The sequence below is a fragment of the Pristiophorus japonicus genome, chromosome 4, assembly GCF_044704955.1.
Source record: "Pristiophorus japonicus isolate sPriJap1 chromosome 4, sPriJap1.hap1, whole genome shotgun sequence".
In the NCBI taxonomy this organism is placed as follows: domain Eukaryota; kingdom Metazoa; phylum Chordata; class Chondrichthyes; family Pristiophoridae; genus Pristiophorus; species Pristiophorus japonicus.
Window position 1 is genome coordinate 203,630,724 of NC_091980.1, and position 16,610 is coordinate 203,647,333.

The 16,610-nt window shown below is 43.9% G+C and overlaps 1 protein-coding gene across 1 annotated transcript in view; it reads left to right on the plus strand.

Moving 5' to 3' along the window:
- The first annotated feature begins 11,029 nt into the window (after positions 1-11,029).
- LOC139263242 (uncharacterized) overlaps positions 11,030-16,610 on the plus strand; it is a 188,934-nt gene continuing 183,353 nt past the window's right edge. The window contains exons 1-2 of the mRNA XM_070879009.1: positions 11,030-11,050; positions 12,251-12,286. Of these exons, the coding sequence (XP_070735110.1) occupies positions 11,048-11,050; positions 12,251-12,286 (39 nt within the window). The 5' untranslated portion in view covers positions 11,030-11,047. The remainder of the gene's footprint in view (positions 11,051-12,250; positions 12,287-16,610) is intronic.

A 16,610-nucleotide genomic window follows, 5' to 3' on the forward strand; every position in this document is an offset into this window, starting at 1 on the left:
TTTATCTATTGTTTTGATATATATTAATGACCTGGATTTGGGCATAATTTCAAAGTTAGCAGACGACACAAAACTCTGAAATGTAGTAAACAATGAGGAAAATAGGAACAGACTTCAGGAGGACATAGACAGACTGGTGAAATGGACAGACATGGCAGATGAAATTTAACAGTAAAGTGTGAAGTGGTACATTTTGGTAGGAAGAATGAGGAGAGGCAATATAAACTAAATTATACAATTTTAAAGGGGATGCAGGAACAGAGAGATCTGGGGGTGTATGTACACAAAGCTTTGAAGGCAACAAGTTGAGAAGGCTGTTTAAAAAAAATATATGGGATCCTTGCTTTTATTAAGAGACATGGGCTGGAATTTTGCCGACCTGGGCAGTGGTGGGTTGCACCCCTGCTGCTGGCTCCATCCTGCTGCTGAAAATGAACCTGCCTTAATGGGGTCTATTAAGCCCACTCAGCATGTTACCCTGACCCAATGTGATGGAGCGGGTCTGGTGACATCATTCATGATGCGTTTTCAGCTGGCATCTTTAAAGGGACCATGGCCACATTACATTTGATGTTTAATCTAACACAGTGCTGCCAGTGCACAACAGCATTGGAGTGCTGCAAATACTGACTGCATAGGGGCACAGGGCTGCACCAAGGTTCTCCGATGACTCCCTCTATATACTTATGGAGAGAGTCAGAGCACGCAGGGAGGTCCTCTTCCCTTCCGATGGGCGGAAGAGACCTTCCCAGGAGACCAAGACAGCCTGGTTGCAGATTGCGGATGAGGTCACAAGCAGGGCTGTGGTCAGGACAGGTGCAGTGCCGCAAACGTTTCAATTATCTCATTAGATCAGGAAACGTTAGTACAAAGTCACACTCAACTCCATCTTGCTGTGCCTCTCATCACATTCCCATCACTCGGCCTTTCCTACCCTACCCTACTCCTGCACATCCTTACTTACACAAACATACCTTGCACCTTCACCCACCCATCTCTCTCTATCTATCTATATTATCACATCCCCATCTCATTAGCCACCCCTCACACTCGCCCTCATCGTAGTGCAATCATACCAACTAACAACACACAAGGGTAGCCACTTGGCTGTTTAGTCCAATGTTTACGGGAAGTTTCTGTTAATGTGGTGTTAAACATTGAAACCTTTATTTTCAACACTTTCTGGTCCTGGATAGAATTGTGTGGACCTTTGGAAGTGGCTTATTGAATTGTAATGAATGGTGAGACATAACGGTACCCCCCTGCAATGGTGAAAGGAATGGCTTGGTCATTGTAGGGATGCTTTATGGTGTTGGTATGGAGTGGTACCAACCTGGTGCACCATGGGTGTACAGCATAAAGTTAACTAAATCTGGCCACGATGAGGCCATCTCTGGTCTCCCAGGCAGCAATGTGGTCGGGTGCTGATGCCCTCTGTTCTGTACAGCATCAGGCGATTGTGGGGAAGGCTGGTGTTGTTGTTGGAGCTGCTGGTGTGGTTGGTGTTGGGGCTGATTGTGGTCGTATTTGAGGACCAAGGTGAGACAGTATAAACAGCACCAATGTTGATGGAATAGATTTCAGAGTTTTCAAGTAAAGAGCTTTCTGTCAATGATGAAAGAGTTCTACCAATAAGGTGACACTGGATGGAGACTTTGCTGGAAACACTTGTAGCCTGTAGAATCTGTGCTAGAAATGGACTGAACAACCTCCTTTGCCTGAGGAAAGTGATTATCTGTCAGTTGGAAGCTTTTACTGTACATTTGATGCGGTCAAGTAATCAGCTGGAGCAATGGCCACTGAACTCCAGCCTTAGATTGACAGATGTTGTTCCCGAGCTGTGTGAATCCTGTGGCCATTCAGGGAAATTTAAAAAGTAAGTGAAAAAAGGCTGTTACATGCTTGTAAACTGCCTGATAATGATTTCAATTGGGTCACCCGTCGCAGTCGGTCGGTCGGCTCTGCGATGACAGATGCTCGTGGGGGCGGGATGACAGTGGGTTCCTGACCTCGCTGTCAAAAATAATAACTTTCCCACCCGACCCGCCACCGATCTCACCCGCTACCACCCCGGAAAATTCCAGACATAGAGTGCAAAAGCAAGGAAGTTATGCTAAACCTTTAGAAAACACTTGTTACGCCTCAGCTGGAGTATTGTGTTCAATTCTGAGTGCCACACTTTAGGAAGGATGTTAAGGCCTTAGAGAGCGTGCAGAAGAGAATGACTAGAATGATACCAGGGATGAGGAACTTCAGTTATGTGGAGATACTGGTGAAGCTGGGAATATTCTCCTGGGAACAGAGAAGGTTAAGAGGAGATTTGATCGAGGTGGTCAAAATCATGAACAATTTTGATCGAGTAAGTAAAGAGAAACTGTTTCTAGTGGCAGAAGGGTCGGTAACAGGGGACACAGATTAAAGGTGATTGGCAAAAAAACAATAAGCAACATGAGGAAACATTTTTTTTGCACAGCGAGTTGTTATCTGGAATATGCCGCCTGAAAGGGTGGTAGAAGCAGATGTAGTGGTAACTTTCAAATGGGAATTGGATAAATACTTGAAGGGCAATATTTTACAGGGCTACGGAGAAAGAGCGGGGGAGTAGGACTAGGACTAGTTGGATAGCTCTGCCAAAGAATCAGTCGGCCGCTCGGTCTGCCTATTGTAATTGAATTTTCTGCCCATTATTTGCACATAATTCTTTTATACTTCAGTCAGTGTATGTGACATTGTCATTTGCAGGATGATAGCACCAAGCCTGGCCCATCAACTTGTAGTGCGAGCTTATTTTTTGTGTGAAAATATTGTAACACTTGTCGTGGAAATTTTGCGATAATTTGTTTTACTTCTCTAAAAGCTTTATCAAAGTTGGTAACGCTCCATCTTCAGCATTAATCTTGCGGCAAAACGAATAAGATATTCAACTTGTCCGTGAGCTCGTTTTTTGTCTATGATAGGTTTATGTTTTGAGCAATTTCAATCTTTCTGGTGGGTTGACTCTCTGTAAATTAATACTTCTTGGCATCTATCCTACTTTTTTGTCTTTGAATTTTATTGCTATGACCTCCAGAATTATCTTCCGTCCCTACCCATTTCAAGTAACCTGGAAAATATCTGTACTGTTTCCAATCCCTTCATCATGTTAAAAACCTCAATCATTTCCCCTCAACTGTATATTTCCAATGTAAATAATCTTGCAGCCTTTCCTCATAACTAAGAGCACAAGATTTGGTGTCATGCTGCTCATTCTTTTCACCTCTACACCTTCTGATTCAGAGGCAGGAATGCTACCACTAAGCAAAGGCTCACTTTAATTATGGGCTACATAAGAACATAAGAATTAGGAACAGGAGTAGGCCATCTAGCCCCTCGAGCCTGCTTCGCCATTCAAAAAGATCATGGCTGATCTGGCCGTGGACTCAGCTCCACTTACCCGCCCGCTCCCCATAACCCTTAATTCCCTTATTGGTTAAAAATCTATCTATCTGTGATTTGAATACATTCAATGAGCTAGCCTCAACTGCTTCCTTGGGCAGAGAATTCCACAGATTCACAACCCTCTGGGAGAAGAAATTCTTTCTCAACTCGGTTTTAAATTGGCTCTCCCGTATTTTGAGGCTGTGCGCCCTAGTTCTAGTCTCCCCTACCAATGGAAACAAACTCTCTGCCTCTATCTTGTCTATCCCTTTCATTATTTTAAATGTTTCTATAAGATCACCCCTCATCCTTCTGAACTCCAATGAGTAAAGATCCAGTCTACTCAATCTATCATCATAAGGTAACCCCCTCATCTCCGGAATCAGCCTAGTGAATCGTCTCTGTACCCCCTCCAAAGCTAGTGTATCCTTCCTTAAGTAAGGTGACCAAAACTGCACGCAGTACTCCAGGTGCGGCCTCACCAATACCCTGTACAGTTGCAGCAGGACCTCCCTGCTTTTGTACTCCATCCCTCTCGCAATGAAGGCCAACATTCCATTCGCCTTCCTGATTACCTGCTGCACCTGCAAACTAACTTTTTGGCCCACCGCTGCCAGAATTTGTTCTGCGTAACACTTGCATTCTGTCAGCACAAGCATGGAGCAGTGTGTGGCAACTGTGTTACAATGGGGCCATTTTTCCAAAAGAGTTTCATGCACAAGGACCCCCAGGTCCCTCTGCACTGCAGCATGTTGTAATTTCTCCCCATTCAAATAATATTCCCTTTTACTGTTTTTTTTTCCCCCAAGGTGGATGACCTCACATTTTCCTACATTGTATTCCATCTGCCAAACCTTAGCCCATTCGCTTAACCTATCTAAATCTCTTTGCAGCCTCTCTGTGTCGTCTACACAACCCGCTTTCCCATTAATCTTTGTGTCATCTGCAAATTTTGTTACACTACACTCTGTCCCCTCTTCCAGGTCATCTATGTATATTGTAAACAGTTGTGGTCTCAGCACCGATCCCTGTGGCACACTACTAATCACCGAATTCCAACCCGAAAAGGACCCATTTATCCCGACTCTCTGCTTTCTGTTAGCCAGCCAATTCTCAATCCATGCTAATACATTTCCTCTGACTACACGTACCTTTATCTTCTGCAGTAACCTTTTGTGTGGCACCTTATCGAATGTCTTTTGGAAATCTAAATACACCACATCCATCGGTACACCTCTATCCACCATGCTCGTTATATCCTCAAAGAATTCCAGTAAATTAGTTGAGCATGATTTCCCCTTCATGAATCCATGTTGCGTCTGCTTGATTGCACTATTCCTATCTAGATGTCCCGCTATTTCTTCCTTAATGATAGCTTCAAGCATTTTCCCCACTACTGGTGATACTTCTGGATTTAGATTTAGCCTACAGTCTGTCACATTACTGTACTCGTTCACTATGTTTATAAGTAAAGTATTAGTAACTTGGATTATCTTTACATCTCTTATTACCAAGCCTAGTTTCAAACAAACTTTATCACCTTAATGTCAAGGATTCAACACTTGGAATTTACCCCATTGGATGACTGCTCATTTCCTTTGTCTGGCCTGACTTTGTGTTTTGCAAAAGGTAAGTTTAATATGTAATGCCTCTAATGACTTGTGCTAATTTTTTTCACATTGCTTCCATTTATGATATTGTCTTGTGCACTGTTATTATTAAAATATATTTTAGTGTTGGCAAACATAATCTCTTCACCGAATCATCATTATCTTCGAATACATAGTTCATTTGGAGATAATTCCTCTGTCATAATTATTATCCAAATCATGCATCATTTTCTTTTGCTGTTTGTATCTACTACAAATATTGTAGATCTACACCCGATATTCTCTCGTGTTCGTTGGTCACTCACGTAAGCAGCCCTGTGTCCCATATAATCTGGAATGTTCCTAATGTCTAGTTAAACAATAGTACGACCTAGGGATCATAATAAAAGTCTCCTCGATGTATTTGCTTGATACTATCATCTCATACAGAAGGTAGACCGAAAATCAGTCTAGAAAGATGAAGCCAATTATAAACCAAAAACTGGTTCCTTTTGCACAAAATATATATGAATGAATGGTAGAAAATAGATTTACTTCACTGGAAAACCAATCATTGTACCATACAAATAAAAATATACACAATTCTGCTCCGTTATGGGCTAAGCACACGTCAATAGTCCCTGAGCCAACTGGAACATAACTTCCTGTTACAGGCTGCATACATTCATACCTCTCATCTGGAAGGAGGAGAGCATGCCGGGAGATCTGGGATTTGTAGTAATCGTGACCATCTTTAAAAAAGGGGACAAGTTCGACTGCAGCAACTACAGAGGAATCTCCCTGTTGTTAGCCACTGGGAAAGTCATCACTAGGATCCTCCTCAACTGTCTTATCCCTATGGCTGAGGAGCTCCTCCCGGAGTCACAGTGCGGATTTCATCCACTATGGGGCGCAACGGACGTGATCTTTACGGCGCGACAACTGCAAGAGAAATGCAGGGAACAGCACCAACCCTTGTACATGGCCTTCTTTGAGCTTACAAAGGCCTTTGACACTGTTAACCACGAAGGACTATGGAGCATCCTCCTCCGTTTCGGCTGCCCCTAAAAGTTTATCACCATCCTCTGCCTGCTGCACGACGACATGCCAGCCATGATCCTGACCAACGGATCCACCACAGACCCAATCAACGTCTGAACTGGGGGTCAAGCAGGGCTGCGTCATCGCGCCAACCCTCTTCTCAATCTTCCTAGGTGCTATGCTCCACCTTGCACTCAACAAGCTCCCCGCCGGAGTGGAACTAAATCATAGAACTAGTGGGAACCTGTTCAACCCTTGTTGTCTCCAGGCCAGATCCAAGACTGTCCCATCATCTGTCGTCGAACTACAGTACGTGGACGCCGCTTGCGTCTGCGCACATTCAGAGGCTGAACTCCAAGTCATCGTCACCATCTTCACCGAGGCGTATCAAAGCATGGGCCTTACACTAAACATCCATAAGACAAATGTCCTCCACCAACCTGACCCCGCCACACAGCACTACCCCCAGTCATCAAGATTTACGGCGCGGCCCTGGACAATGTGGACCACTTTTCATAGCTCGGGAGCCGATTATCAGCAAGAGCAGATATCGACGACAAGGTTCAACACCGCCTCCAGTGCACCAGCGCAGACTTTGGCTGCCTTCGGAAGAGAGTGTTCGAAGATCAAGCCTTCAAATCTGGCACCAGGGCTGTAGTGATACCCGCCCTCCTGCATAACTCAGACGTGGACCATATACAGTAGACACCTTAAATCACTGGAGAAATACCACATCGCTGTCTCTGCAAGATCCTGCAAATCCCCTGGGAGGACAGACGCACCAACATTAGTATCCTCGATCAGGCCAACATCCCCAGCATCGAAGCACTGACCACACTCGACCAGCTCCGTTGGGCAGGCCACAGTGTCCGCATGCCGGACACGAGACTCCCAAAGCAAGCGCTCTATTCGGAACTCCTACACGGCAAGCAAGCCCCAGGTGGGCAGAGAAAATGTTTCAAGGACAGCCTCAAAGCTTCCTTAGTTAAGTGCAACATCCCCACTAATACCTGGGAATCTCTGACCAAAAACCGCCCTAAGTGGAGGAAGAGCATCCGGGAGGGCTCTGAGCACCTCGAGTCTCATCACCAAGAGCATGGAGAAAGCAAGCACAGGCAGCGGAAGGAGTGTGTGGCAAACCAGGCTCCCCACCCACCCTTTTCTCCAACGACTGTCTGTCCCACCTGCGACAGAGACTGTAATTCCCGAATTGGACTGTTCAGTCTCCTGAGAACTCACTTTTGGAGTGGATGCAAGTCTTCCTCAATTTCGAGGGACTGCCTATGATGATGACATTCATGCCTAGACCCAGAGTCTCTCAATCTCCCTGACTGACTAGAAATCTCTATGTCTATTACTGTACATTGCTTCTATTTATGATATTGGCTTGTGCACTGCTTGCCAGTTCTGACGAAGGGTCATCGACCTGAAACGTTAACTCTGTTTCTCTCTTCACCGATGCTGCCTGACCCGCTGAGATTTCCGACATTTTCTGTTTTTATTACTGTTCCAGACTCGCTTCTCCAGAGACAGAGTGAGAGAGTAACGAATAAATAAGCAATGACTGTTCTCTGACCCCCTCCCCCAACGATGTGTGATGAGGTAAAAGCAGAAAAAGCTGGAAATCTCAGTGGGTCAGGCAGCATCTGTGGAGAGAAACAGAGTCAACATTTCAAGTCGATGACCCTTCGTCAGAATCAGCAGTATTTTGCTTTTGTGTTGTGATGTGTGATGAGGATTGGTTTGCTAAGCTGCCAATCAGCATTAGTACTTTGAATGATAAACCACATTCATTGAGGATGCTGCATTGTCTGATCAGCCATGTGCCCTCCCACCCCCAACTGTCAGGTGTATTGTATGAAGTCCCATTCTGGCATCATTATACAAACTGCTGTGGGATGTGCTCAACTACTCCCCATTGTTTCAATGCTGATGCAATATGCAAATATAAACATTTTGATGTCTTCTATCTGGGCTCCTACCTAATTATTCTAATAAACATTCTAAATGGCTTGTGTAGCTCTAGGAGTTAACTCCCTCTAAGCCAAATCTAAATTCATAGCAATATCATAATATAGTAAAATCCCTTCCAGGCCATATAGGTAAAGTTCCAAAACTTGACAGTATCGTTTTCTTGAATACCGTACAATTGCAGATTGTCCATTTTTCTACACTTGTGACATTTAGCATTTACAACTGGGCAGTTTTCCTTGCTTGTAGCAGTCAGCCACATCTATTACATGTAATACATTTCTTTTTGTGCTTGAAATCTGATCATCTACATCACTGCCGACTCTAATGTCCACTTTGCATCTAATGACAGACATGCACTCAAAGCCTCATCTAGTATTTCCACTACTTGTTTGTTCTTAATTCTTCGGATACAATTCAGAGCATTGTGCTAACCCGTGAAGTTTATTAATTCCACTGCAGGCCTCCATGTTGCTTTTCTTCTTTTATGGAAATTTAGCTATTTCATAAGTCACATTTTTCTTGATTGTGAAATACTTCTGATCTTTCCCATCATTGCAAAATGCTTTTTACTTTCATCTGTCAAGTTGAATGATCCACGAATGTCTTCTGCTTTATCACACATGCAATAAATGAATGGCCTGGATTTTTCAGTCAGCGGTGAAGGAACGGCACTCACTGTTCACCTCGCTGACAGCTGCCCACAAAGTTTTCTTGGGCTTTTGAGTGGAGACTTGCTCCAATCCGGCATCTGATCTAGTGCGGTGCCCTCTACAGGGGATCTGTGGCATCTGTGAGCAGGACAAATAACAGCGAGGCTCTTCAACTGAACAGATTGAAGAATCCTCACTGAGACATGCAGGGGCCGACATTTCCCTCCTCCTTAAGGTCCATTACCACCTCAGAGGCAGTAATGGTGTGGAAAGACCTCATCAACTGGGGGCAAGGGGATGGGCCACCCTTCCTAAATTGCCCCCGGGCCGGGAGCAGCAGAAACGGGTTTCCGCGCTGCCCATGTTGCTGCCCCGTTAGGCACGTGCTGACCTGTTTCTGACCAGCGGCAACCCCCTTCGAGGGAAATTGCCCCACGGGAGCGGATCGGCTGCCAGTCGACTGCTTTCCCCCGCGGGAAGCTTCCATTGGCTGGACAGCGTGTCCGCCCTTAAAGGGGAGGGCGCACTGCCCTAGCTGCCATTTTATTTTAATTGTTGGCCGATTCCGAGGTCGGCCTAACAATGGTGGCCACGGATTTGGCCAGGCAGCCCACCATCCCTTCTTGGGTACCGGCTGCTGGTCTGGCCAAAACCCTCCCTGGTGGCCCAGTGGGTGCCACTGAAATTAATGCAGAGCTTGCAGCGACCCTCCCCTTTAACTGAAGGGGAGGGACATTGTAACATGTCAGCTGATGACACATATTGGCGTCCGATCCATTCCACACGCACTTCCGCCCCACAACCGACCCAAACATGGCCCGGAGATGAAAATGTTTTTAAAGTCCTCAATATTGCTCTACTCCCTACCCCATGGATTGCAGTGGAGAAAAATCTTCAGAAACGGTAGATGCACCTACTTTCAGTCGGGGGGCAATTTCGGTCCCGCAGTATTTAAAACAAGGAAGTATAAAGCAGGAAGAATAAATTAGATTTAAATCATGTACAGAAAGCAAAATAAAGATTGGGATTAAGAGAGAGATAAAAGAGACAGACCGAAAAAGTAATGAAAAAAAAATCTCAAACACTAATTAACTTCTGAAGGAATTATATTCCACACTTGTAACATTATATTTTCAGGGTCAGAAAGGTTGTTTAGCAGTAATTATCACTTATCACACTGTTATAAATGAACTTACTCCTGTATGCATCAGCCCAAGGGTTGGAAGTTCAAAATATTACTACCCACTACCTGCCCAGAAATGCAAATTTGATTTAAAAAAAATCAATTACTGCCCACTTACCACCCACATTCCCTCCAGCGGTAAATTCATCTGAGAAGGCCCAAAAACACAAATTTGATCACTAAGATCCTTTTGCCACCGGGCCTAAATACTGTCCTGAAAAATAAGCTCTCAGCTGAATTAGCCACTCTTAAGCGGATGGTGGTAGTGTGCCATGGCAGCAGCTCCCGCCCACCCCCCCAAAACCAGCTTTGTCTGCCCACTGTATGGAACCCTCATGACTGTTACCCTTCATTTACTAAAAGTTAGACGCTATACAAAAGTGACTAAATTCAATAAAAAGATTGATATAAAATTGTAAAACATTTAAAACATGGAAAACTTTCAGAACTTTACATTACATTACCTTGGTGTTTCGCTCTATCCAATTGCCATCATCCTTGGTGTTTCAATCTCACCTACTCCCCTTCATACTTGGTGTTTCTATCTGTCCAATCCACTTCATCTTTGATGCATTCATCTCTCATACTGCCCGACATACTTGGTGTTTCCAACTCTCCTACTCCCCTTCAACTTGGTGATTACATTGCTTCAATCCATTTCTTTCTTGGCCTTTCCATCTCTCCTACTCCCCCTCATCATTGGTGTTTCTATTTCTCCAATTCCCTTCAACATTGGTGTTACCATCTCTCCTGCTCCTCTTCATCCTTGGAGTTTCAAAAACAACGTCCAAAAGAAATGGCGCATGCGCAGAACTCAGCCTCCGATCTTTGCCGAGTTTAATGGCCTGCACCGCCCACCGACATCTACTACACGCCGTTCCTGCCTGCTACATTTCCATCAAAGTCACACTGGAGCGGGCGGTAAAAAGCCAGGGGCTGCCGAGAAACTGATGGCAGTGGGACATCATCAATTTCAGGACCCTAATTTTTTTTGACATGTTTAGTGGACAACGAGTGGGTAAATACCCCAACTTCATGCTGTTGCATTTATTTCAATGCTGAGTCTATTGGCGAGGTTCTGTTATAGTGCACCCTGTGGAGGAGCAAAGTAACTCGGACAGCAACTTCCAGATTTCCGCGTTTAACTGCGCATGTGCATACTCGGAAGTTGCTGTCCAATTTACTCCATAATAATGGTGAGCACTGATAGTATCACTGTTATTTTAATGCAAAATCCGGGCCATTGTGTTTACTTGCCTATTTTCTGCTTTACCTTCTACTTTTTACCTTCTACTTTTTACCCAATATAATAGTGTTCTTAATGCTTTTTATAGGCTTCGTCATTTTACAGGCTTGAAAAAATTAAATTTCACTTGAGCTATTGCAATATCTGCTTCTGTCATAGTTTTGTTCGATAGTTACATTTTTCAATAAGACATAAGGCCATGGCAATGACCAGGCATTCCGGCTTCTCCTGGCTCACAAGGAAGCATGTAAAAATATTACAATTTTAATGGTCTCTTCTGGCCCCAGATCCCGATTGCTTTGGTTTGGTGGGGAAGCCATCACCGCTCTCCTGCTCCAGCCTCATAAAAATAGCACTCGGGCCCCGATGATGTAATTGGAGCCCGAGCTGCATATTTAAAGCTTCCGTCCTGCTGGCTTCCGTCAATTTATAATTGATCGGGGTAGGGACGGAGTGGGTAAGCCCCCTTCTCCGTATTAACTGCCACCCACCTGGTTTCCATTGGGAGGGGGGAATAAAAACCAACCTCCCCCATGTAATAAAAATAATTCAGTTGTCTTAAAGCAGTGGTCTTTGTCATAAGCCTTTTTTGTGTTGTTTTTCAGATGTATGTTGTATTTTTGAACTGTTAGCTTTATTGGGGGGTTCTGTCAAATTTTCCGAGTTTTGCAGGTTGGCATGTATTCATTACAATTGGAAATACCTCGCTTTATTTACGTGTAACTAATCTACCACAGAGTGGTACATTAATGAATCACAGAGACAAAGATTCATTCAGATAGATCAATTGCACCTTATTTGTCCTTTTTTAATTGTTCCTTTCTGAAGTAACATTTGAATATAAGTAGAATTTCTGTTTACAATTTGTGTAGCTTCATTTACATAAGAACATAAGAAATAGGAGCAGGATTAGGCCATTTGGGCCCTCGAGCCTGCACCGCCATTCAATAAGATCGTGGCTGATCTGATCATGGACTCGGCTCCACTTCTGCCCGCTCTCCATAACCCTTTACTCCATTATCGTTCAAAAAGAGCTTACAAAGAGTTAGAGCTACTGATATATATATTTATTGGAAATGACTGATCAAAGCAGTTTTATTAAATAACCCCTAACAAAAGCTTTGTCTTTTCTGCTCTTTCTCCATTGCAGATGCAGGTCTTTTGCTCCCCACCCTTCATTCTTCAGGTTGATCCACTGCATTTTCTGTTTAACTTTTGTTAAAAACTAAAGATGCCTAAAAATGTATATGGTTACGCAATTAAAACTGTGGTGTGAAGAATGCTGTGTTTAAATGGCTATGTTCGAATTGCAGATGAAAAGTCTTCTCAGAATAGATAGATGCTTAGAAATACTAATGTCTTGGTTTCCTGCGGATGGTATGGCTTCTTTGTACTATATACAATCTCCTTGTTGCTAAGCGATTATCTGTTGTTTTTAAGTTAAGACTTGAATCTTGTTTATGTATGTTATGTATAATGTTAAAATAGGGGATTGAAGTTAGTTTAAATGAACACATAGTTCTGTGATAGATGTTAGCATAAACACAAGGCAGTTTGCTATGTTATAAAGGAGATAACGATTGATTGACGTGAGAAAGCTCTGTTTTGGGCCTCAGTTCAGAGTAGAGGACTAGGCCTTGTACTGATTATACCCGAGAGAATAGGGACTAGAGAGAGAGAGAGAGAGAGATGAAACGAATTCCACAGGAAGGCATCTTCCGGGAAGTATAAACAACAATACGTGGCCAAAATTATGAGACATCTTTAGGGAGGGTGTTATGTCCAGAATAATTCCACAAGACTGTATATTGTAAGCTTAAACTGTTGTGACCTTGGTCTCTTTAATGTAACTCCAGAGTTAGGAAGCAGCATGGTAGACTGCCTTTTATACTTGCTTGCCCAGGGTGTGCAGGTGAGCCTTGGGTCTCCCACAGGTGCGCCCCCCTGGTGGCAAGTGTTAGACATTGGTAAAGTTTACATACATAACATCATTCCCCCCCCAAAGTCTTAGATACAAGTTATTTACAAGTTGAGACGATCCGGGACTCTGCGTTCCTGGGTTGATCACCTGAGTTGAAGTCCTGGCATGGGTGAGTCGGTCGGATCATTGTTGCACTGCGGTGTGGCTGATCTGATTGGATTGTCGGGCATGGTGGGTTCATCCTCATGGTTGACCACAAGGTCGATTACAGGTTGGGTGTGTGTAGGTGGATCATTGATGGTAATGTCCTCTTCAAACTGTTCTTGATTGTCAGTAAATCGCAGTTTGGTCTGATCCAAGTGATTTCTGCACGTTTGTCCATTCAAAAGTTTGACAACAAACACTCTATTCCCCTCCTTGGCTAACACAGTGCTAGCAACCCATTTGGGAACATGACCGTAATTAAGAACAAATACAGGGTCATGAACCTCAATGCCATGCATTACAGCCGCGCGATCGTGGTACACATTATGCTGGTGACGCCGGGTTTCTACATGATCATTGAGATCTGGGTGGACTATGGAGAGCCTGGTTTTGAGTGCTCTCTTCATTAGCAATTTTGCTGGGGGAACCCCGGTAAGTGAGTGGGGTCACGTGCGGTAGCTGAGCAGAATCCGAGATAACCGGGTCTGCAGGGAACCATCCAATATGCATTTCAAGCTCTGCCTGATGGTTTGGACTGCCCATTCCGCTTGACCATTGGATGCGGGTTTAAACGGCGCAGACCTGACATGCTTGATGCCATTGCGAGTCATGAACTCGTTGAATTCCGAGCTGATGAAACATGGTCCATTGTCACTAACCAGGACGTTGGGCAAACCATGGGTGGCAAACATGGCCCAGCGGCTTTCAATGGTGGCAGTGGATGTACATGATAACATTATTATACATTCAATCAATTTAGAGTAAGCGTCCACTGCTACTAGGAACATCTTTCCCAGAAAGGGGCCAGCGAAATCTACATGGAACCTGGACCACGGTTTGGAGGGCCATGACTCAGTGGGGCCTCCCTTGGTGCATTGCTCAATTGTGAGCAATAGTTAGAGTGGGTGAGAGCTCAGATGAACAGGACCCCAAGAAAGAATGCAAAAGGCAGGAGGCAACAGAGCAGAGTAGCACTGGGTTAAGTGTAAACCACAAGGTGATAGGAAGGGACAATATGTATGAATATAAAGGGGCTGCAGGAGGGGTCAAAACTAAAAATCATGGTTTAAAAACTAGTATTAAAACATTCTACCTAAATGCACGCAGCATTCAAAATAAAGTAAATGAGTTGACGGCACAAATCATTACAAATGGATATGATTTGGTGGCCATTACAGAAACGTGGTCGCAGGGTGGCCAAGACTGGGAATTAAACATACAGGGGTATCTGACAATTCGGAAAGATAGACAAGAAGGGAAAGGAGATGGGGTAGCTCTGTTAATAAAGGATGATATCAGGGCAGTTGTGAGAGACGATATTGGCTCGAATGAACAAAATGTTGAATCATTGTGGGTGGAGATTAGAGATAGTAAGGGGAAAAAGTCACTGGTGGGCGTAGTTTATAGGCCCCCAAATAATAACTTCACGGTGGGGCGGGCAATAATCAAGGGAATAATGGAGGCATGTGAAAAAGGAACGGCAGTAATCATGGGGGATTTTAACCTACATATCGATTGGTCAAACCAAATCGCACGGGGTAGCCTTGAGGAGGAATTCATAGAATGCATACGGGATTGTTTCTTAGAACATTATGTTACAGAACCTACAAGGGAGCAAGCTATCTTAGATCTGGTCCTGTGTAATGAGACAGGAATAATAAACGATCTCCTAGTCAAAATCCTCTCGGAATGAGTGATCACACTATGGTTGAATTTGTAATACAGATTGAGGGTGAGGAAATAGTGTCTCAAATGAGCGTACTAAGTTTAAACAAAGGGGACTACAGTGGGATGAGGGCAGAGTTAGCTAAAGTAGACTGGGAACACAGACTAAACAGTGGCACAATTGAGGAACAGTGGAGGACTTTTAAGGAGCTCTTTCATAGTGCTCAACAAAAATATATTCCAGTGAAAAAGAAGGGCGGTAAGAGAAGGGATAACCAGCCGTGGATAACCAAGGAAATAAAGGAGAGTATCAAATTAAAAACCAATGCGTATAAGGTGGCCAAGGTTAGTGAGAAACTAGAAGATTGGGAAAATTTTAAACGACAGCAAAGAATGAATAAGAAAACAATAAAGAAAGGAAAGATAGATTACGAAAGTAAACTTGCGCAAAACATAAAAACAGATAGTAAAAGCTTTTACCGATATATAAAACGGAAAAGAGTGACTAAAGTAAATGTTGGTCCCTTAGAAGATGAGAAGGGGGATTTAATAATGGGAAATGTGGAAATGGCTGAGACCTTAAACAATTATTTTGCTTCGGTCTTCACAGTGGAAGACACAAAAACCATGCCAAAAATTGCTGGTCACGGGAATGTGGGAAGGGAGGACCTTGAGATAATCGCTATCACTAGGGGGGTAGTGCTGGATAGGCTAATGGGAGTCAAAGTAGACAAGTCCTCTGGTCCTGATGAAATGCATCCCAGGGTATTAAAAGAGATGGCGGAAGTTATAGCAGATGCATTCGTTATAATCTACCAAAATTCTCTGGACTCTGGGGAGGTACCAGCGGATTGGAAAGCAGCTAATGTAACGCCTCTGTTTAAAAAAGGGGGCAGACAAAAGGCAGGTAACTATAGGCCGGTTAGTTTAACATCTGTAGTGGGGAAAATGCTTGAAACTATCATTAAGGAAGAAATAGTGGGACATCTAGATAGGAATAGTGCAATCAAGCAGACGCAACATGGATTCATGAAGGGGAAATCATGTTTAATTTACTGGAATTCTTTGAGGATATAACGAGCATGGTGGATAGAGGTGTACCGATGGATGTGGTGTATTTAGATTTCAAAAGGCATTCGATAAGGTGCCACACAAAAGGTTACTGCAGAAGATAAAGGTACGCGGAGTCAGAGGAAATGTATTAGCATGGATCGAGAATTGGCTAGCTAACAGAAAGCAGAGAGTCAGGATAAATGGGTCCTTTTCGGGTTGGAAATCGGTGGTTAGTGGTGTGCCACAGGGATCGGTGCTGGGACCACAACTGTTTACAATATACATAGATGACCTGGACGAGGGGACAGTGTAGTATAACAAAATTTGCAGGTGACACAAAGATTAGTGGGAAAGCGGGTTGTGTAGAGGACACAGAGAGGCTGCAAAGAGATTTAGATAGATTAAGCGAATGGGCTAAGATTTGGCAGATGGAATACAATGTCGGAAAATGTGAGGTCATCCACCTTGGGGAAAAAAAAACAGTAAAAGGGAATATTATTTAAATGGGGAAAAATTACAACATGCTGCGGTGCAGAGGGACCTGGGGGTCCTTGTGCATGAATCCCAAAAAGTTAGTTTGCAGGTGCAGCAGGTAGTCAGGAAGGCGAATGGAATGTTGGCCTTCATTGCGAGAGGGATGGAGTACAAAAGCAAGGAGGTCCTGCTG